The following is a 15,455-nucleotide window of genomic DNA, read 5'->3' on the forward strand; positions in this document are numbered from 1 at the left end:
AGTCTATTTTACACAAGCAGGATGCATAAAAACTTAACAAATCTATGGAAATGTGGAGAAAATGAACATTGAATAAAACAACAAAAATGGCTGATAATCAGCATATGCAAACAACAAAATAAAGAACGGTATCTTAATCCAGTGCTCTGAAACATTTTACTGCCATTTCATAAACAAAACCAATAACACACAAGGAATAGTTGCAAAAGAATAAGATATCAATGGCACGCCCATTCACAATCCACTCTAGATTCAAGCAGTGCAAAGGTGTTTCACAAAAGAAATTTACAAAACATAACAGCCTAAACAAAATTATTGCACAGTTTCATTTATATATACAACTCAAATACAATTTTTCTGTAGTGAGTTGTATTTTCACAGACCTGTGGCACTCAAGATCAGTGCAAAACATTTGTGTCGAAGCAGCTTTGTTTTTTACATTCTCCACTGGACTGAATTTTATTTTTTATGATTGCTTACAGCTAAATATAACTTCCATTGTGAACAAAATATCTAAAACCTGAGCCACTTCTTTGAGCTTCTGGGTAACATCACTGGGAGAAAAAAAAATGATGCACACAAATCTACAAACCGGTTTCAACAGAGATAGACACCTTGTGGAAAGTTTGAGATCTGCAGGAGCTGTGCTTGAGAGAGAAAGGGGCTTTAAACTCCCAGAAATATCCACTGCAGATGTTATTACTAGAGCAGCACATGCACATTATGTACATTTACATTTATGAGATCAGGGTGACTTCCTTTCATGCTGTGCTACTTTCTGGGGTGTAAATGGCACAGACAGAATGATTACAGCCTTACTAAGACAATGTCACAGTTTCCTGTGTGTTGCTAGCTGTGTCAATGTGATCGGCTGAGGGCTCTTCAGCCTCCGAGGCGCTGGAGTCATCATCATCTGTATGTTCTGCACTATGGTACAGCATGAGGGCCTGGGTCTTATGGGTAATGGTGATGGTGCATGGACCTTGCGCCCACGGCTCACCATCCACCTGCATCGGCATCCGAGAACTCTTCAACACCAGCTACCACAAAAAAAAACAAAGGATAAGAATCCCCTTTATTCATATAGTGCATTATGCAATGCATATCATTACAAAGCATCTTTACAGTATTAAATAGGAAAATAACAGTATATAATCAGTGATGCAAATTTCTTAAACGTGAAAAAAGAAAAAAAATTCTAACTGCTTTAGCTATAAAACTAACTGCTTTAGCTCTTCAGTGTTTTTACATTTATGTGTATTTATGCGTCGATTTGAAAGAAAACAGCACATCCTTGTGTCGTGACTGACACAGAAGAGTTTAGGCAGTTTGAGTGATGTGCAGATACAGAGGAGACTATTGACAAAGGAATTGTTGCATAAAGTCATTATTTTTGTTTTCTTCGCTTACAAACTCTCGTATTCTCGTCACTTCATAATGTTACGGTTGAACCACTGATGGCAGATGGACTATTTCTGATGATGTCTTTCATACTTTTCTGGACTTTGACAGTGTAATTTACTTTGCAGTCTATGGGACAGTCACAAACCTCCTGGTGTTCATCCAAAATATCTTAAATTGTGTTCAGAAGACGGGTTTGGAACGACATGGGGGTAAGTGATCAATGACAACATTTTCATTTTGGGGTGGAGTATCTCTTTAACCAGTTTATTAAATTGACATATATATGATTATATTGACGGTGTACTTTAAAAAACTGATTAAACATAATTGCTATAGGCACTCTAAAGTGGAGATGTTGTAGTGTTTTGAGTGCCATGGGGATGAACCATGACTCGCACTTAAGCACCATTTAAACTGTAGGAATAAAGAACATTTGTCAGTCTCACCCGTACTGTATGTGCCTGTCCCAGCCTCACAGGATTGGCCAGTTTCACCTGGATCTGTGCACAGTGGAATGAGCCATAAACTCCCACCACCTCTAATAAACCATCATCAACACTAAAGAAAGAAAAATGACAAAGAAAATACTAAATTAAACAGGCAATATATGCAGAGGTCATTCTACTCTGATCCAGATCTATAGGTATAAAGTTTTATTTAATTTCAACCAAATCTTGACAAAGTCAAGTATATTATAGTATAGTACAGTATATAAAGCATAAAAAAAAGTGTAATTTGAATTCTCACCGTGTTGGAGGATAGGGTTCATCTCCCATTCCCTCCCACAGTCTACAGCCACCGCCCCAGTAGCCGATATTGCACACTATTATCCCCTCCAGACTGGGCAAAGTAACTTGTTCTCCATCCAACTCCAGCTAAAGAAGCACAATTAAGCATCATCGAGCATTAAAACTATAATAATATAGCATCTTCCCTATGTGTGGCGAAAAAAAGAAACCATAAACTCACAGTTACATCTATTAGAAACAGGATTTTTCTGTAGTTAATGCTTAAAAATACACTTTTGGTCAGGACTGTGGTACAGTGGTTACAGCACATCGATGCAGGTGACAATCTCAAAAACTGCATTTTGTGTTAGCTTTGAAATACTTTCTCCTATTATAGGTTTATGCGCAAAAAATGTAAAACATTGCTGGGTCTGCAGATGTCAGCTGCTGTCACATGCATTTGGATTGGGTGTAGCTGTTTGTATGAACAATGGTAAAGAAGGCAATATTTGGGAAACCCTTTTAGAAAAAGTAATCATGTTTGCAATGTTTTGCAATCCCAATTGGTGCTGCTAGCGGTTTAGAAATTACAACGCAGCTCTTAAGAAAGCATAACTTGTTCTCACAAAAGCACCAGGAATCAGTAAGCAAAAGTAACAATAAAGAGCTGTTGCTTGAAGCTGTTGTTAGAGATATGCAGTGTCCCTTTTCTCCTCCTTATACTATGCCCTAAAAGTATGTACTCTTTTTGTGAAGAAAAAGTACATACTTTTGATTGTGTAGCAGAATAGTAAGCAAGCTTTGGGATATACTACTCTGTCATTTAACAGAGCACTCTGTTGCCATTCTATCACCATTTAAACTGCCTGACCTGTCAATCATCTTCTCACAGGTAACATCACCGACATTTGGTTTAATTTATTTTCCTTTGGTATTGGAGAGAAATTATCTTTCAGTTCTCCTCGTGTTTGCATAATACTACATTTAAAAATGAATGAATAAATGTATCTTTATAAAAGATCTCAATGTTGTTGCAGACAGCATTAAATATTTTTTTTTTCTCCAACAGATCACCTTACTCTACTTGTCCATCGGTCACACATATCCGCCATGTCAGTGGTTTTTTAAAACTGTTAATTCACGTTTGTAATTCTAGTCTAATCCTCATCCAAAACGCAATGGGTCGTGGCCAGTATTAATCGTTAAGAGTGTGCACAGATCTGGATTTTAAATTTCCACCAGAAATAGTAACCCATCTAGGTATACCTTAGGAATACTCATTTAAAAACACACTAATTCTAATAGAATACTTTACACAATTTTTGCCCCAACTGTCCCTTGATTTACAGTCAAAACAAGTTGAAGCTAGTGGTTGAAAGTCAGAGCCAGTCCGCAGATTTGAGTTCAAAGGTTTCATTGAAAATCACATGATGTGTGACGATCACAGACTATGATTTTTCAGCTTCAGACTATGAGTCCATCCATTGATGCTTAGGCGTTTAGTGTACGATGGCCAGTTTTTCCTCTATGACTGTATTTGTTACGATTTTAAAAGTCATGTAGTGTATTCCAGGTTTTAGCATTTCATCATTATATCATGACTGAGACACTACAGTAATGAGGAAGGAAGTTCATATCAAAGCTAAGGTTTCCAGAGAACACGCTAATCATGTGATGCCAACAACAACAAAGGAAACAAGTAGCAAACACTTTGCCTTGAATCACTTGTCTCAGTAAGCAAATTAAAATGTTTACCTCAATCCTCTTATCCAGATCTTTGCATTCTTGCACTAAACAATCTTTGGTACCATAGAGGAAGTACACTGCCTGTAAGAAAAGACATTAAATTACAAACACAGTTCTGTTTTTAATAAAAAGGGCAAACCTACCAGTGTGTTGATACAGGAAAAATTGTGTAATAATCCTATTAGTAGTAGATAGATACGATTCTATAGTGAACTTACTGCATTCATGTTTTATTGCAAAACACTTTAGCTGCTACTGAGGTGAGACATAGTTAACATTAGGGGCAGATTTAGTGTGGTATGGTAAGGTTTAAGAGTGGGTTAAAGGACAGGGTTAGGGGTCAACAGTGTATATATGTATCTAAATAAGTGAATTAAAAAATAAATAAAATATGTACATTTATGTACACAATAAGTGCATTGTATCAAAACATTTTTATTTAAAAGCTAATACACAGTAGTTAAAGACAATTCATATAAGAAGGGTCCTTTTTATAATTGTGGATGTAGAAATGAACTCCAGAGTCATGATATTTTCTCAGTTATATACAGTCTTTACACTGAAGAAATTTCGGAGGCTGCGTCCTCTGGAGGTCGCATGTTGAAGGCTGCATACATCATTAAGGATATCTTATTTAAGAAAAGTAACCATTATAAAATTGACTGTTATTCCTTGTGAGGTTTAAAATACTATAATTTATTTTTCACTTTGCAATTTAACGGTTACTTTTCTTAAATGAGACTTCCCTAATGATGTATTCAGCCTTAAAATGCAACATCTGGAGGATGCAGACTTCTAAATGAGACACAGATAATCTTGGATGCTTTTCCGGTTTAATCCCCTGAAATGAAAAATAAAAGATGGACAGGAAAAGCCTCAGACCTTATTGATGATTCGGCTGGAGAAAAAGGAGGGCGTTTTCTCTCTGTGTGCATGGAAGTTCAGTGCCATCAGAGCATCAGGACCCACTGAGAAATAATTATTCATGGACAACACCTAGCAAGAAAACAACTCCATGATTAAATTAACAAATACTGTGTTTCCATGTGGATTTTAGGATAATATATTGGTTGTGTTAAAATTTGCTTGGCATACAAATAATTTTTTTTTTGCATTCTGGGGTACATTCTCCTGCTGGTTGGTCATGCATTGTATGTACTGACCTTTGGCTTACGAAAATAGTTTCCTTTGGAGACAACTTGAACTTTCCACCTAACACATTAACAGCAGAAATATATAACAGCAGAATAACAAAATCCATTACTCCTAATTCAAGACTCTACAGCAAAGTCAGGGTCTTACCTGTCCATTTTGACTACCTCGGCCTCTAGAGCATTCCTGAGCACCTGTTCTACTGGAATCTCTCCAGCATATCCTGCTCCCAATCCTAAAGAGTTTGATAAATCATTGCCTGTGCCCAACGGCAGGATAGTCACAAGAGGGATAAACTGATCCTGACCCTTTACAGAAAGAGGAAGAGACAAACACAGACAATATTTGACCTTTTTGACAAATTAAATTTTATGAAATAACACAAAAAATGTAAATACAAGCATCAGATAATGACATTACAGATCCTACTAGCAAGGCCACATACAGTACATGTAAAGTCATTATATGCTACAGCGCTAAAACACATGGGGGGAAAAAGCTTGGTTTACATCCACAACAACTGACTTTAATACAAAGTATTACATTTTTAAGTCCACTCAACTATTTGGCTACAGTTCTCACCTTCAGCTTCATGGTATCAATGGCATCCAGAACCCAGCCTACTGTGCCATCTCCCCCACACACTAGAACACGCACCCTGCCGGGGGGCAGAAGAGTACACAGCTGCAGGGCTTTAGATGGAGGCAGCTCAGAGAGATCAAACACCTGGAAGAAACAAAAAACAAAATAACTAAACTTGTGGTTTTAATCATTAGATATTAGGAATAATGTGATCTATCTTTCAAACAAAATAAAAAGAGCCAAGAGTGTATGGAAACAGAGAGAAATTGGCTGATTAAGTGACACCTGCACAGGGTTCAGGAGGGTACGAAATTCTCCCAGCAAAACTTCCCCCATGTTGTTGCCACTTCTTGTGTTTGCCAAGACCAGAACTGGAGTCCAGCCACTCCCACAGTCTGCAGCAAGCTAAAATAAATAAATAAAATATTAACTATTAAACAATTGGTCAGGTTATTTTCATTATTTTCATTTAGTTGACTGTGCAAGGATTGATCTATTTTGCACATGTTGCATAGTTTCAAAACTCTTTTGTTTGTAATTTATTCACAGCTGTTTTTTGTTTTTTATGCATCTTTTAATTAATAGATTTGTTTAATTTATAAATACTGTTCATTTCAAATAAAAGCATTTGTCACTTAAAAAATTACAAATACTGCATTAAAGAATGGAAATAATGCAGTTACTTGAGATGCAAGTTGCATTTTTTTCATACAGAAGATGCTGAAAAAAAATCAAAGATATCAGTCTAAAACCCTTTTACACATCTGACCTGTCATGTATTTCACTGCTTTTTGATTAACGGTTAATCATTTTGTATACCTATAAATCTTCTAGTTTGATTATTACGTGTTTGTGTCAACAATATAAAATACATTTAGAAACGGAAAAATTACCATCGATAAAGGAAAACTACACTAACTTAAAGGGTTAGTTTACCTAAAAAAAAAATTCTTTAAAATTCTCTGTTTGTCTTCCACATCAAACAGACAGCAGATGTTAGAAAAAAAGTGTTTATTATGTTTGAAATCTGGATATTTATCTAAAAAAAAAAAACGCCTTTATTCACCCCCCAGAGCAGTGTGAGGGAGGTTTTATTACAGATGCATGCAATTTATTTCACATCTTCTGAACTGTTGACAACAAACACCCACTCACCCCCTTTGAAACGCATGGAAGAGCAAGGACAATTTTTAATATAACTCCAATTTGATTATTCTGAAAGAAGAAAATCACATACATCTAGGATGTTTCAAGGGTGAGCAGAAGATGGATGAATTTTCATTCTCAGTTTAACTAACCCTTTAATTCTCCTTTAAAGTTCTCAACAACTACTGTATATCATATACGGAAAAAACAAGCACAATGAACATGCCAGGAACTTTCACTAAACAATGGTGAAGAATAGTGTAAAAGTATGTAAAATGGGACACACTTAACGTTTCATACTTAAGTGAAGTAAAGAACTGACATGACACACAGCCAAGTATGGTGACCCATACTTGGAATTTGTGCTCTGCATGTAACCCATCCAAAGTGAACACAGACAGCAGTGAACACGCACCCTAGCAGTGGGCAGCCATTTATGCTGCGGCACCCAGGGAGCAGTTGGGGGTTCAGTGCCTTGCTCAAGGGCACTTCAGTCATGGTATTGAGGGTGGAGAGAGCGCTGTTCATTCACTCCCCCACCTACAATTCCTGCCAGCCCGAGACTCGCAACCTTTGTATTACAAGTCTGAACCTTAACCATTAGAGATGGTTACAAGTCTGAATCTACAAGTCTGAATCTCTAACTATTAGAGATTATTATGTAAAATAAGTAATAGAAATGAATTAGTAGAAATAAATAGGCATTTTATTCCCTGTTTTTATACCTCTGGTTTAAAACAGGCATGACAAAACAAAAAGTAGAAAATTAGTCATTTTGGCAGTTTGGTTTCAACAAAAGCTGTTTCTGGACCAATAACTCTGTGCCTTGCTTAAAACAAGATACAGATATATGTCTCTGTTGTGCAATTTTATTTATTTATTTTTTTACAGGTGTTTGTGTTTGGATGGATCCTCACCTTGCTGTACTCATCGGGGTGTCTTCTGCGGAGTTTGTTGACTTGATAGAGGTAATACGGGGGTATGATAACAGAGCGGAACTCTCCAAGATCACACAAATCATCATTCAGACTAGAAATGCAGTCATCATGCACTGTGGTCTGACACCATACACACCTATATATATTTCAAAATAAGCACAAAAAATGTGAGTGAGGGCACTTAGAACTGATACCTTAATAGCTGTACTGATGGCAAACCATCTATAGTAAAACTCACAGTAAGATTTCTTATTTTGCACAGAATATACTCTTAATAAATCATAAAAATGGCACAAATCATTTAAAAAAATAAATCAGCAAATGTTTTTGTTTGAGCCTCAGCAAAAGTGGATCTGGCACCAATTTAGCACTACCTTTGACACTAGGGCTGCATGATTATGACAAAAAAATCATAATTGTAGATTATTCCCTTGAAATTGTAAATGCGATAACAAATTACCATTATCACAATTTACATTTATACCATACCATTGTTTGATGCAACTGCATGCCGTATTTTTATATGAAAATAAACAAGCTGAAAACACTAACTGAAAAACCTGCTTTATAGTATTAAGCTTCAAATGTCTAATATACATTGGATTGGTTTCTTTTTTAAATTATTATTTTTTTTTTTAAGTGAAAATATGAATGGTTTTATAGTTAAACTAAAACTAAAACAATGGAAAATCCCTTAAGATATAACATGTTGAAAGAAAAAAAGATGAATTGCCACTTTGAACAATTACATAATTTTGGCATCCTTAACTTTGATTAATTGTGCACCCTATTTGACACTGAGGAATGAGGTCATAATAGCTGGATTACAGGGATTACTGACTCTTTCATCAAACCATGCTTTAGAAAGATTAAACAAAAGACAAAAATGACAGGCTTCTGGTTTGCTCTGTTTGTTCAAATATCAGTGACATAGGCCTATTTTAAAATGCCACATCCTCAACAAAAATGGATTTCAAGACACTTTCAAGTTCTGTTCTAGGCTGTGTGCTCTCTGCTCCTACTTAACAGTGTCTCAAGTTGTTGCTATTCTGCCATGCTTTTTGCTTTAAGATGTAAAAACACTTGTCTGTTTTTAACAATTTCTTCCAAATATTGACTTTGACTTCTGTAAATATTGTTAAAACTATGAAGGATCTAGGAAGTTGGGAACCAGTTCTTTTCAAAAATAATTTGTTGCTGTTTTTTATAGATCCTATTAGTACTTTCTCAATTTAAAAAGTTCAAACCCAAGCTATAAACTTGATTTACCTCCCTTGTTCTTTCCTCAACACATAAATTAATTCTTATTAATTTTCACAAACTGTTCATTAAATGTTGAAACCTTTAATGTTGATCGTGTGAATATGCAGTTCTTTTTTCCTACATTAATTAAAGAATGAAATATGAATATCATTTTTTTCTTTTATCCGTTTCCCTTTCATATTCTCCTTATACGGTTATTCAGTTTTGTCCAAAATTATGGTAAAAGTCTAATATAAAAGTTTAATATTTTTATTTATTTTTCTTATTAATTAATTGAAAGAACGAAAGAACGAAAAAAAGAAAGTTCGTGGTCAGATTATAAATACCTATAGTCGCAGAGTTTAGGTTGATTCCCGCATTGCTGTTTGCACTCGGCACAGTAGCTAGCGAGGGGCACATTACCCCTGACCCACTGATGGTAAAACTTCCCATCTGTCTGACTCTGGGTCATGATCTCCTTACATGAGAGGGTGCGATCTGCCCTCTGTATGCACTCCTCATCCGCACATATGCCGCAGCAGTCACAGAACGCCCCCTGCAGGATGGGCTGAGAGCACACGCAGCAGTAGGTCGGCTTGTTGAACAGGTCCGTGTAGTGCCAGCCGTGTTTGCTCTTTCGGAACAGATCTTTCAGTGGAACTTTGCGTTTGGGACGCTGAAAGCTGCACCACAGTGTGATGAGCACTGGCACCAGAACAGCAACCGTGGTCCAGAGTAGTAAGGTCCACTCTTCCCTCAGCTCTTTAGTACTCTCCTCCATAGCCACAATTCTAATTTTACAGGAATTTCGTCATGCGTCAGAGCAGATGAAAATAATCAGTGATTGCCAGCGATCGTCATTAGTCACGGTGGAGAAGTTTTAACGTACCACAACGATATTTTATTTCTAAGCCCATCATCATCGCATCTCCAGACAATGCACCAAACCTGAGTCACCCTGGTGTTACAGCACAGCCATCGTTAACACCTCCTTGCTGTCAAACACTTGGTACACCAAGACAAATTGTAGGCTACTTACAGCAGATAAATGCATTTACGTAGAATAGCATATTTTCTAGCTACATTTTGTTTTCCAGGGAAAGATCCCGTCTTCATCTTTGTTATCCATGCATTTTAAAAGTGCCTCGAAACCACGTGAATAACACAAAAAGCGATTAAAAGCCTTACAAGATTCATCCAGTTCAATATACGGAAACGGAAATGATGACGTGGGTTTATGACGGAAAATGTTCAGTGACCAATAGGAAAACAATACGTGAGACAGAATGAGAACAGATGTCTATGAGAGCAGTAGCCTAACATTTGCACGATTTTTATGCTTCATATGATGACAGTTAAGCATCATGTAGCCTATCGTGAGAAAAAAAGATAAATGAGGCATAATAATGAAACAGAGGAAAGGCTTACAAAGAATAAATGTTACATTAAGAATGCAATGGTTAATAATACTGAAAACGAGCCCTGGTGTGTGTGCTTTTCACTACCCCAATGATGTATGGTTGCAGAAATATATACATTTTATTGATATTTAATTGGGTAACGTATTTTGTGTAGGAATAAATCGTAAAGATGTTTGTTTTGTTTGTCTCAAAACAAGGGGTAAAAGCACAATGTCGCCTACTAACACAAATACTTTGGTTAAAATACTATGTTGTGAATATCTAAGTGAATTATTGCTCAAATCAATCACTTTAGAAAAGTATTTTCTGTTTATTTTGATAAATACAATATTTTATTTTTGTTCAATATATTGTTAAAATGTTCATTTTAAAAATAAAGTAAAAAAAAAAGGATTCTGAAAGCATTGAAAGAGATCCCATAGTACTAATTTAATATAGCTTTACAGTAGTTACAGTAAATATGGTATTTTGATGATGGTTCCATTATAAATATGGTGATTATCTCTAAGGTGAACACCCAACTTACTATGTCTTGTTAACAACTGTAAAAGTCAGCCACCTATTTATCATCATGTTAACTATTGTGCCTTTAGCCCCAACAGCAGAGGTGCTGGTTGGGTTAAATGCAGAGGACCAATTCTGAGTATAGGTTACCACACTTGGCAAATGTCATGACTTTCACTTCACTTTTTTTTTTTGTGGCAAAATGTGTGCTGTCATTTCATGTTTATAATAACAATCGAAAGCACCTTTGTGCTTTTTCAGGTACAGAGCAGATTATTGTAGTCGGATAGTTACTTGACAGTTAATGAAATAGATAGACACGAAAATGCTGTTTCATAATGCCTGAAACATAGATGCTATTATTTATTTGTTTGTTTTTTCAATACAACCACAAAACCATAGCAATTGGGTTTTAACCATTATGTGTTTCTTTTTTTCAGTTGACTTTATTATAACTGCTCCCCTCTTATCACAATCTGTGGTTTCTTACAATTATCATTCAGCTATATTAAAAACAATAAACACTTTCATTTGTCTGATTAAGCACCTTCTTACAGTTTGCACTTGTAATATAATGACCCAAGTTTCTTTTTGTGGTCGCTGATAGTTAATCTGCTAAATTCAAGAAATGAAACAAATACACTGCCCGTCCAAAAAAAAAAAAAAAAGAAAAAAAGTCACACACTCTAATCACCACTTTTTCATAATTTGAGCCCGGTGAATCCTGGCATTGACATCTTGGAATATACCCATGCCATCAGGAAAGAAATATCCATTGATGGAATAACCTGGTCATTCAGTATATTCAGGTAGTCAGCTGACCTCATTGTCTGGGCACATATGAGATATATGCACAACATAATCATCAATGCAGTAATTGTCCAATGGGAGGATCTTACCTATTTGCTTTTGTTAAATCCAAGTAGTGAATTTTTTTTTTTTGAATGGCAGTGTATATGCATCCGGTAAATAAAGTATGTGATTCACTTGTAGACATGAATACTTGGAGTACTAATGTTTTGCCAAGAGAGACAGTGAGTTATTTAACAGTGATATTTAGGACCAATACTACAAACAACAAAATAACTGAACACTGGAAACCTGAGAGACTCGCTGAGTTTGATATGTGGCCATTGTGAAAGTTTCTCAGTACTATACAGTCATACAATACTTTGCACTTGAGCTCTCAGATCTACGGCTACTTTTATATGAGATCTAGATTTACAAGAACAAAAACCAGTTGAAACAGGGAACATAGTGATATGACAGCCAACACAGCTGCAAATTTTCACAGAAGTAAAACATTTTGCCTAACCAAGAGCATTTTCATCTGCTTATCCATTTTACAGTAAACTAAAACTACTGAGAGGAAAATTCAGAATCAAAACTAATACCTAGAGGAAATCAAATGCAAAGATATAATAGCAGTGTTCCTCATTTCTACATCAAGAAAGGAATTTAAGAGTAAATAAAATGCCTACTATGAAAATACTATATTTGTCATGCGCCAAATGCAAACTGTGACCTGAAGGTGAAAAAAACAACAACCAATAAAGCCTTCATACCATTAAACAAGTCAGCATGTAACATGTAATAAAATGTTAATACTAAAGAAAGTGTTGATATTGAAGCCCTTGAGCACACACTGTGCCTGTCCACAAGTACAAAAAAAATAAGCTAATTTTGCAGCATAAAATATTGTTGTATAACAAAGCAACTGTAAACAGAGTTTGTTAACCAATGCAAAGCTCAGAGAACTTTCTTATAATCAGCTTCCCTTACAACTAAAAAGATGTAACAAACAAAGCTGGGTCATTGTTTCATATAGCTAACAAAAGAAATATTAACTAAGGAGGGACAAGTGCTGTAAACTGTCAGGTTGAGATAAACTTTGTAGAATTACTATCAAAACACACACACAAACACACACACACACACACACACACAAATAGGTTGTGTAACTCAGATCAGTTTTTTAACCATTGTGGAACAGGGCTGTAGGCCTAGACGTTGAACTTTAATCTAAAGTAAAGGCGACATCTTGTGGAAAATGTCTGTAACTACAGTCTCATCCAGATGTGCAGCCAGGAGTCGTCTTATCTGTAGCCTATCCAGTGGCATGTAAGCAGGGGTGCTGTGGGGGTAACTTCTAAATGACGGTGACGTGTATTTTTCCTCCTCATAAGTTGGGTTAACACTCAAATGCAGTTATTTCGAACTGAGGACGGACGGAAATGAAAATGAAGCTGTTGGTATGCCTTTTTTGCGTGGTCTTATTGACCTTCTGCACTGGTATGTTTTTCTTACAGAAATCTTATACCATGGGTTTTATTGGCATATTACAATGTTTATTTTTTCTTATCACTGTGGGTTGTGACGTTTGTGTGCATATTACTTGTTTTAGCGAGTCTTGTTTCCTTGTAAAATCAGAGCGTTTTGGAATATTTGGACAATGACTTTTGAAATAAATACCTAGGCTATTTTCTATTTTGGTGAGATTATGTTCATTACGTTTATGCCTAATACTTTGTCATTGTTTTTATCCCCCTCACTTGCTTAACGATTTCTAATGTCTATAACAAATTCAAAAATTGCGTAGTTATTATATTCATATTCTATCATATTCTATTCAATATATTTCTATTCCTATTGATTTAGGCTAGCTGTTGAAAATATAAAAAATCAACAAAAAAACTATAAATTAAATAATCGTATCTAATTATAGACTAATGTGAGCGAAACGTGTAAAAACTGTTGTCAAAAACGCAGTGCGCCTGTTCATCTGCCACGTCGGTGTTTACCGTAACGGGCTCATTTTCATACCCCTCGCGGGTCAGAGCTCCAGGTCACGCGCGCGCAGGGGCGCGCTCCCCGGGGAGACGCGCTCATGAATGGGCACTTTGTGTTCTTCCATAGAGAAACAGCGCTGGGAAAGGGAGGGAGGGGTTGAAATGGGGAGGCAGGAGAAAAAGTGAGTGAAATGTATGTGTGTGCGTGCATGTCTGTGTGAAAGAGAGAGAAAAGAAGGAGCGAGATGAAGAAAGAGGGAAAGAGAAAGACCAAAATTCATACAAATTAGACCCCCAAAGGACTCGAGGAAATCTGAAAGAATACAAATTCACAGGAAGAATGGCCGCCTGGGGAAGAATGAAATTAGCATGTAGTAAAAAGAAAGAAAGAAGGAGAAATTGGTAGGCTATAATATTAAATGACAAATTAAAGTCTTTGATAATCTAATTTGTATACTGCATACAATTATACATAATTAATCAAATGTTGTAACATGTTTTACATTATATAGGCAACCCTTTAGTTATTTAGACAAATCAATCAGTTAAATGTATTCACAAGAATAAATCATGTTGTCATCACCATGAAATTACAGTATGAAATTGTGATCTTGATACATATGTCATGTTCACCATGAAATTACAGTATAAAATTGTGACCTTGATACACGTATATGTCATGTTCCTAGATGCAAGCCCCATCATTAAGGAGAGTTTTGCAAAGCAGCTACTCCGCACCAAGAGACAAAAGCCTGGACATCCTGATGAACCCATGAGGGTTGGGAGCCAACAACAAACTCCTTTTATTTACATGCTTAATAACAAAGCTTAAGAAAGCATGATGCATGGGAGCCTGGCTTGTAGTTTTTTTTTTGTGATTGTAAAGATTTGTTCACAATGTTGCTTTATGCTGGTTTTAAATACTGAAATACTTAACAAATCAATAAGTGAACTCAGCTCCATGTCAGTACTCTAGAATTCAGAGTTCACGTGTATTTCAGGAGCACATGCTGCATATGCAAAGGCTGGAACAGAGGGCTCGAGAGACCAGCATGGAGAATTGGATGAACCCTCACTGCTTCCCTCGCTGTGACCGCAACTACGGCTACCCTGTGTAACAGGCCTGCTGTGATCCACAGGTTCTGATAGTGATACCCTCGGCTTTTGTATCTCACTGAAGACTGCAATGTTTGAGCTTACTATCATGACTTCACATTATGTCAAATGTATAGCCTACATTCACGCTTTTCCTTATAATAAAAGAGAATTAAGTGAAGAAAGTAATTAGATTTGCAGTGTATCTAGAAATATGGTTGAAGGCATTTATAATTGTTAAAACTCTTTACATCATATGAAATGTTTTTTCTTTCTGTAATGACTTTGTCTTAGTTTTGCCCTGGCTTTTAAAAGGCATATTAAATGTGAATGCTGTTTTATCAGGGAAAACGGTTTATATTTAGGCTACTAAAACCCAATGTATCTGAGGGCAAATAAATTCAAAGAAGGCATAATTTTTATTATATTTTTGTTTTCAGGACGAAGACAGGAATTCCGGCGGCGACAAAGCTGATACAGCATGAAATGAATTGCAATGGGAACGAAAAGACACAGGAATGCCGAGGAGGCCAAGGACACAGAATCCACGACAACACACCTATATCGATAGACGCATTTTAGATGTCGTAGATGTAAAATCTTAGAATTGTTTTTTTTTATATATATATATATAAAAATGAATTACGAAATTGCATTTTGAATTAGAGACTCATGAATAAAATAGAAATGTTGTGCTCTAAATTTTGA

The 15,455-nt window shown here is 36.0% G+C and overlaps 2 protein-coding genes across 3 annotated transcripts; one reads left to right on the forward strand and one right to left on the reverse strand.

Moving 5' to 3' along the window:
• Positions 1–133: 133 nt before the first annotated feature.
• On the reverse strand, positions 134–10,158 carry LOC113098295 (diacylglycerol kinase epsilon-like). Of its 2 annotated transcripts, XM_026263324.1 has the most exons (12): positions 9,828–10,158; positions 9,286–9,729; positions 7,676–7,832; positions 5,898–6,017; positions 5,613–5,756; positions 5,181–5,338; positions 5,042–5,090; positions 4,761–4,874; positions 3,888–3,959; positions 2,152–2,279; positions 1,851–1,962; positions 134–1,040 (listed from the first exon to the last, which is right to left on the reverse strand). In XM_026263324.1, exons 2-12 carry the CDS (start codon positions 9,717–9,719, stop codon positions 819–821), a joined length of 1,710 nt encoding a protein of 569 aa, XP_026119109.1. In that variant the 5' UTR covers positions 9,720–9,729; positions 9,828–10,158; the 3' UTR covers positions 134–818. The 2 variants fall into 2 exon arrangements, with proteins under 2 accessions (XP_026119109.1, XP_026119101.1); XM_026263316.1 differs by having other exon boundaries at positions 9,286–10,158.
• Positions 10,159–12,977: 2,819 nt separating this feature from the next.
• c6h17orf67 (chromosome 6 C17orf67 homolog) lies at positions 12,978–15,429 on the forward strand. The gene is made up of 4 exons (XM_026263345.1): positions 12,978–13,155; positions 14,342–14,430; positions 14,654–14,791; positions 15,188–15,429. The coding sequence occupies exons 1-3, from the start codon at positions 13,098–13,100 to the stop codon at positions 14,768–14,770; spliced, it is 264 nt and encodes an 87-aa protein (XP_026119130.1). The 5' UTR covers positions 12,978–13,097; the 3' UTR covers positions 14,771–14,791; positions 15,188–15,429.
• Positions 15,430–15,455: the final 26 nt, after the last annotated feature.

Source organism: Carassius auratus, chromosome 6, assembly GCF_003368295.1.
Source record: "Carassius auratus strain Wakin chromosome 6, ASM336829v1, whole genome shotgun sequence".
Taxonomy (NCBI): Eukaryota; Metazoa; Chordata; class Actinopteri; order Cypriniformes; family Cyprinidae; genus Carassius; species Carassius auratus.

Bases quoted from the DNA above. Each gene is read 5' to 3' on its own strand.
- LOC113098295 (XM_026263324.1), bottom strand. From the start codon at position 9,719: ATGGAGGAGAGTACTAAAGAGCTGAGGGAAGAGTGGACCTTACTACTC. The intron at 5,757-5,897 runs GTGTCACTTAAT...TGTTTCTTCCAG, and splicing joins CCCTCCTGAACCCTGTGCAG to GTGTTTGATCTCTCTGAGCT. The intron at 2,280-3,887 runs GTAAACATTTTA...GTGCTTCTTTAG, and splicing joins ATCTGGATAAGAGGATTGAG to CTGGAGTTGGATGGAGAACA.
- c6h17orf67 (XM_026263345.1), top strand. From the start codon at position 13,098: ATGAAAATGAAGCTGTTGGTATGCCTTTTTTGCGTGGTCTTATTGACC. The intron at 13,156-14,341 runs GTATGTTTTTCT...TCATGTTCCTAG, and splicing joins CTTATTGACCTTCTGCACTG to ATGCAAGCCCCATCATTAAG. The intron at 14,431-14,653 runs GTTGGGAGCCAA...CGTGTATTTCAG, and splicing joins ATCCTGATGAACCCATGAGG to GAGCACATGCTGCATATGCA.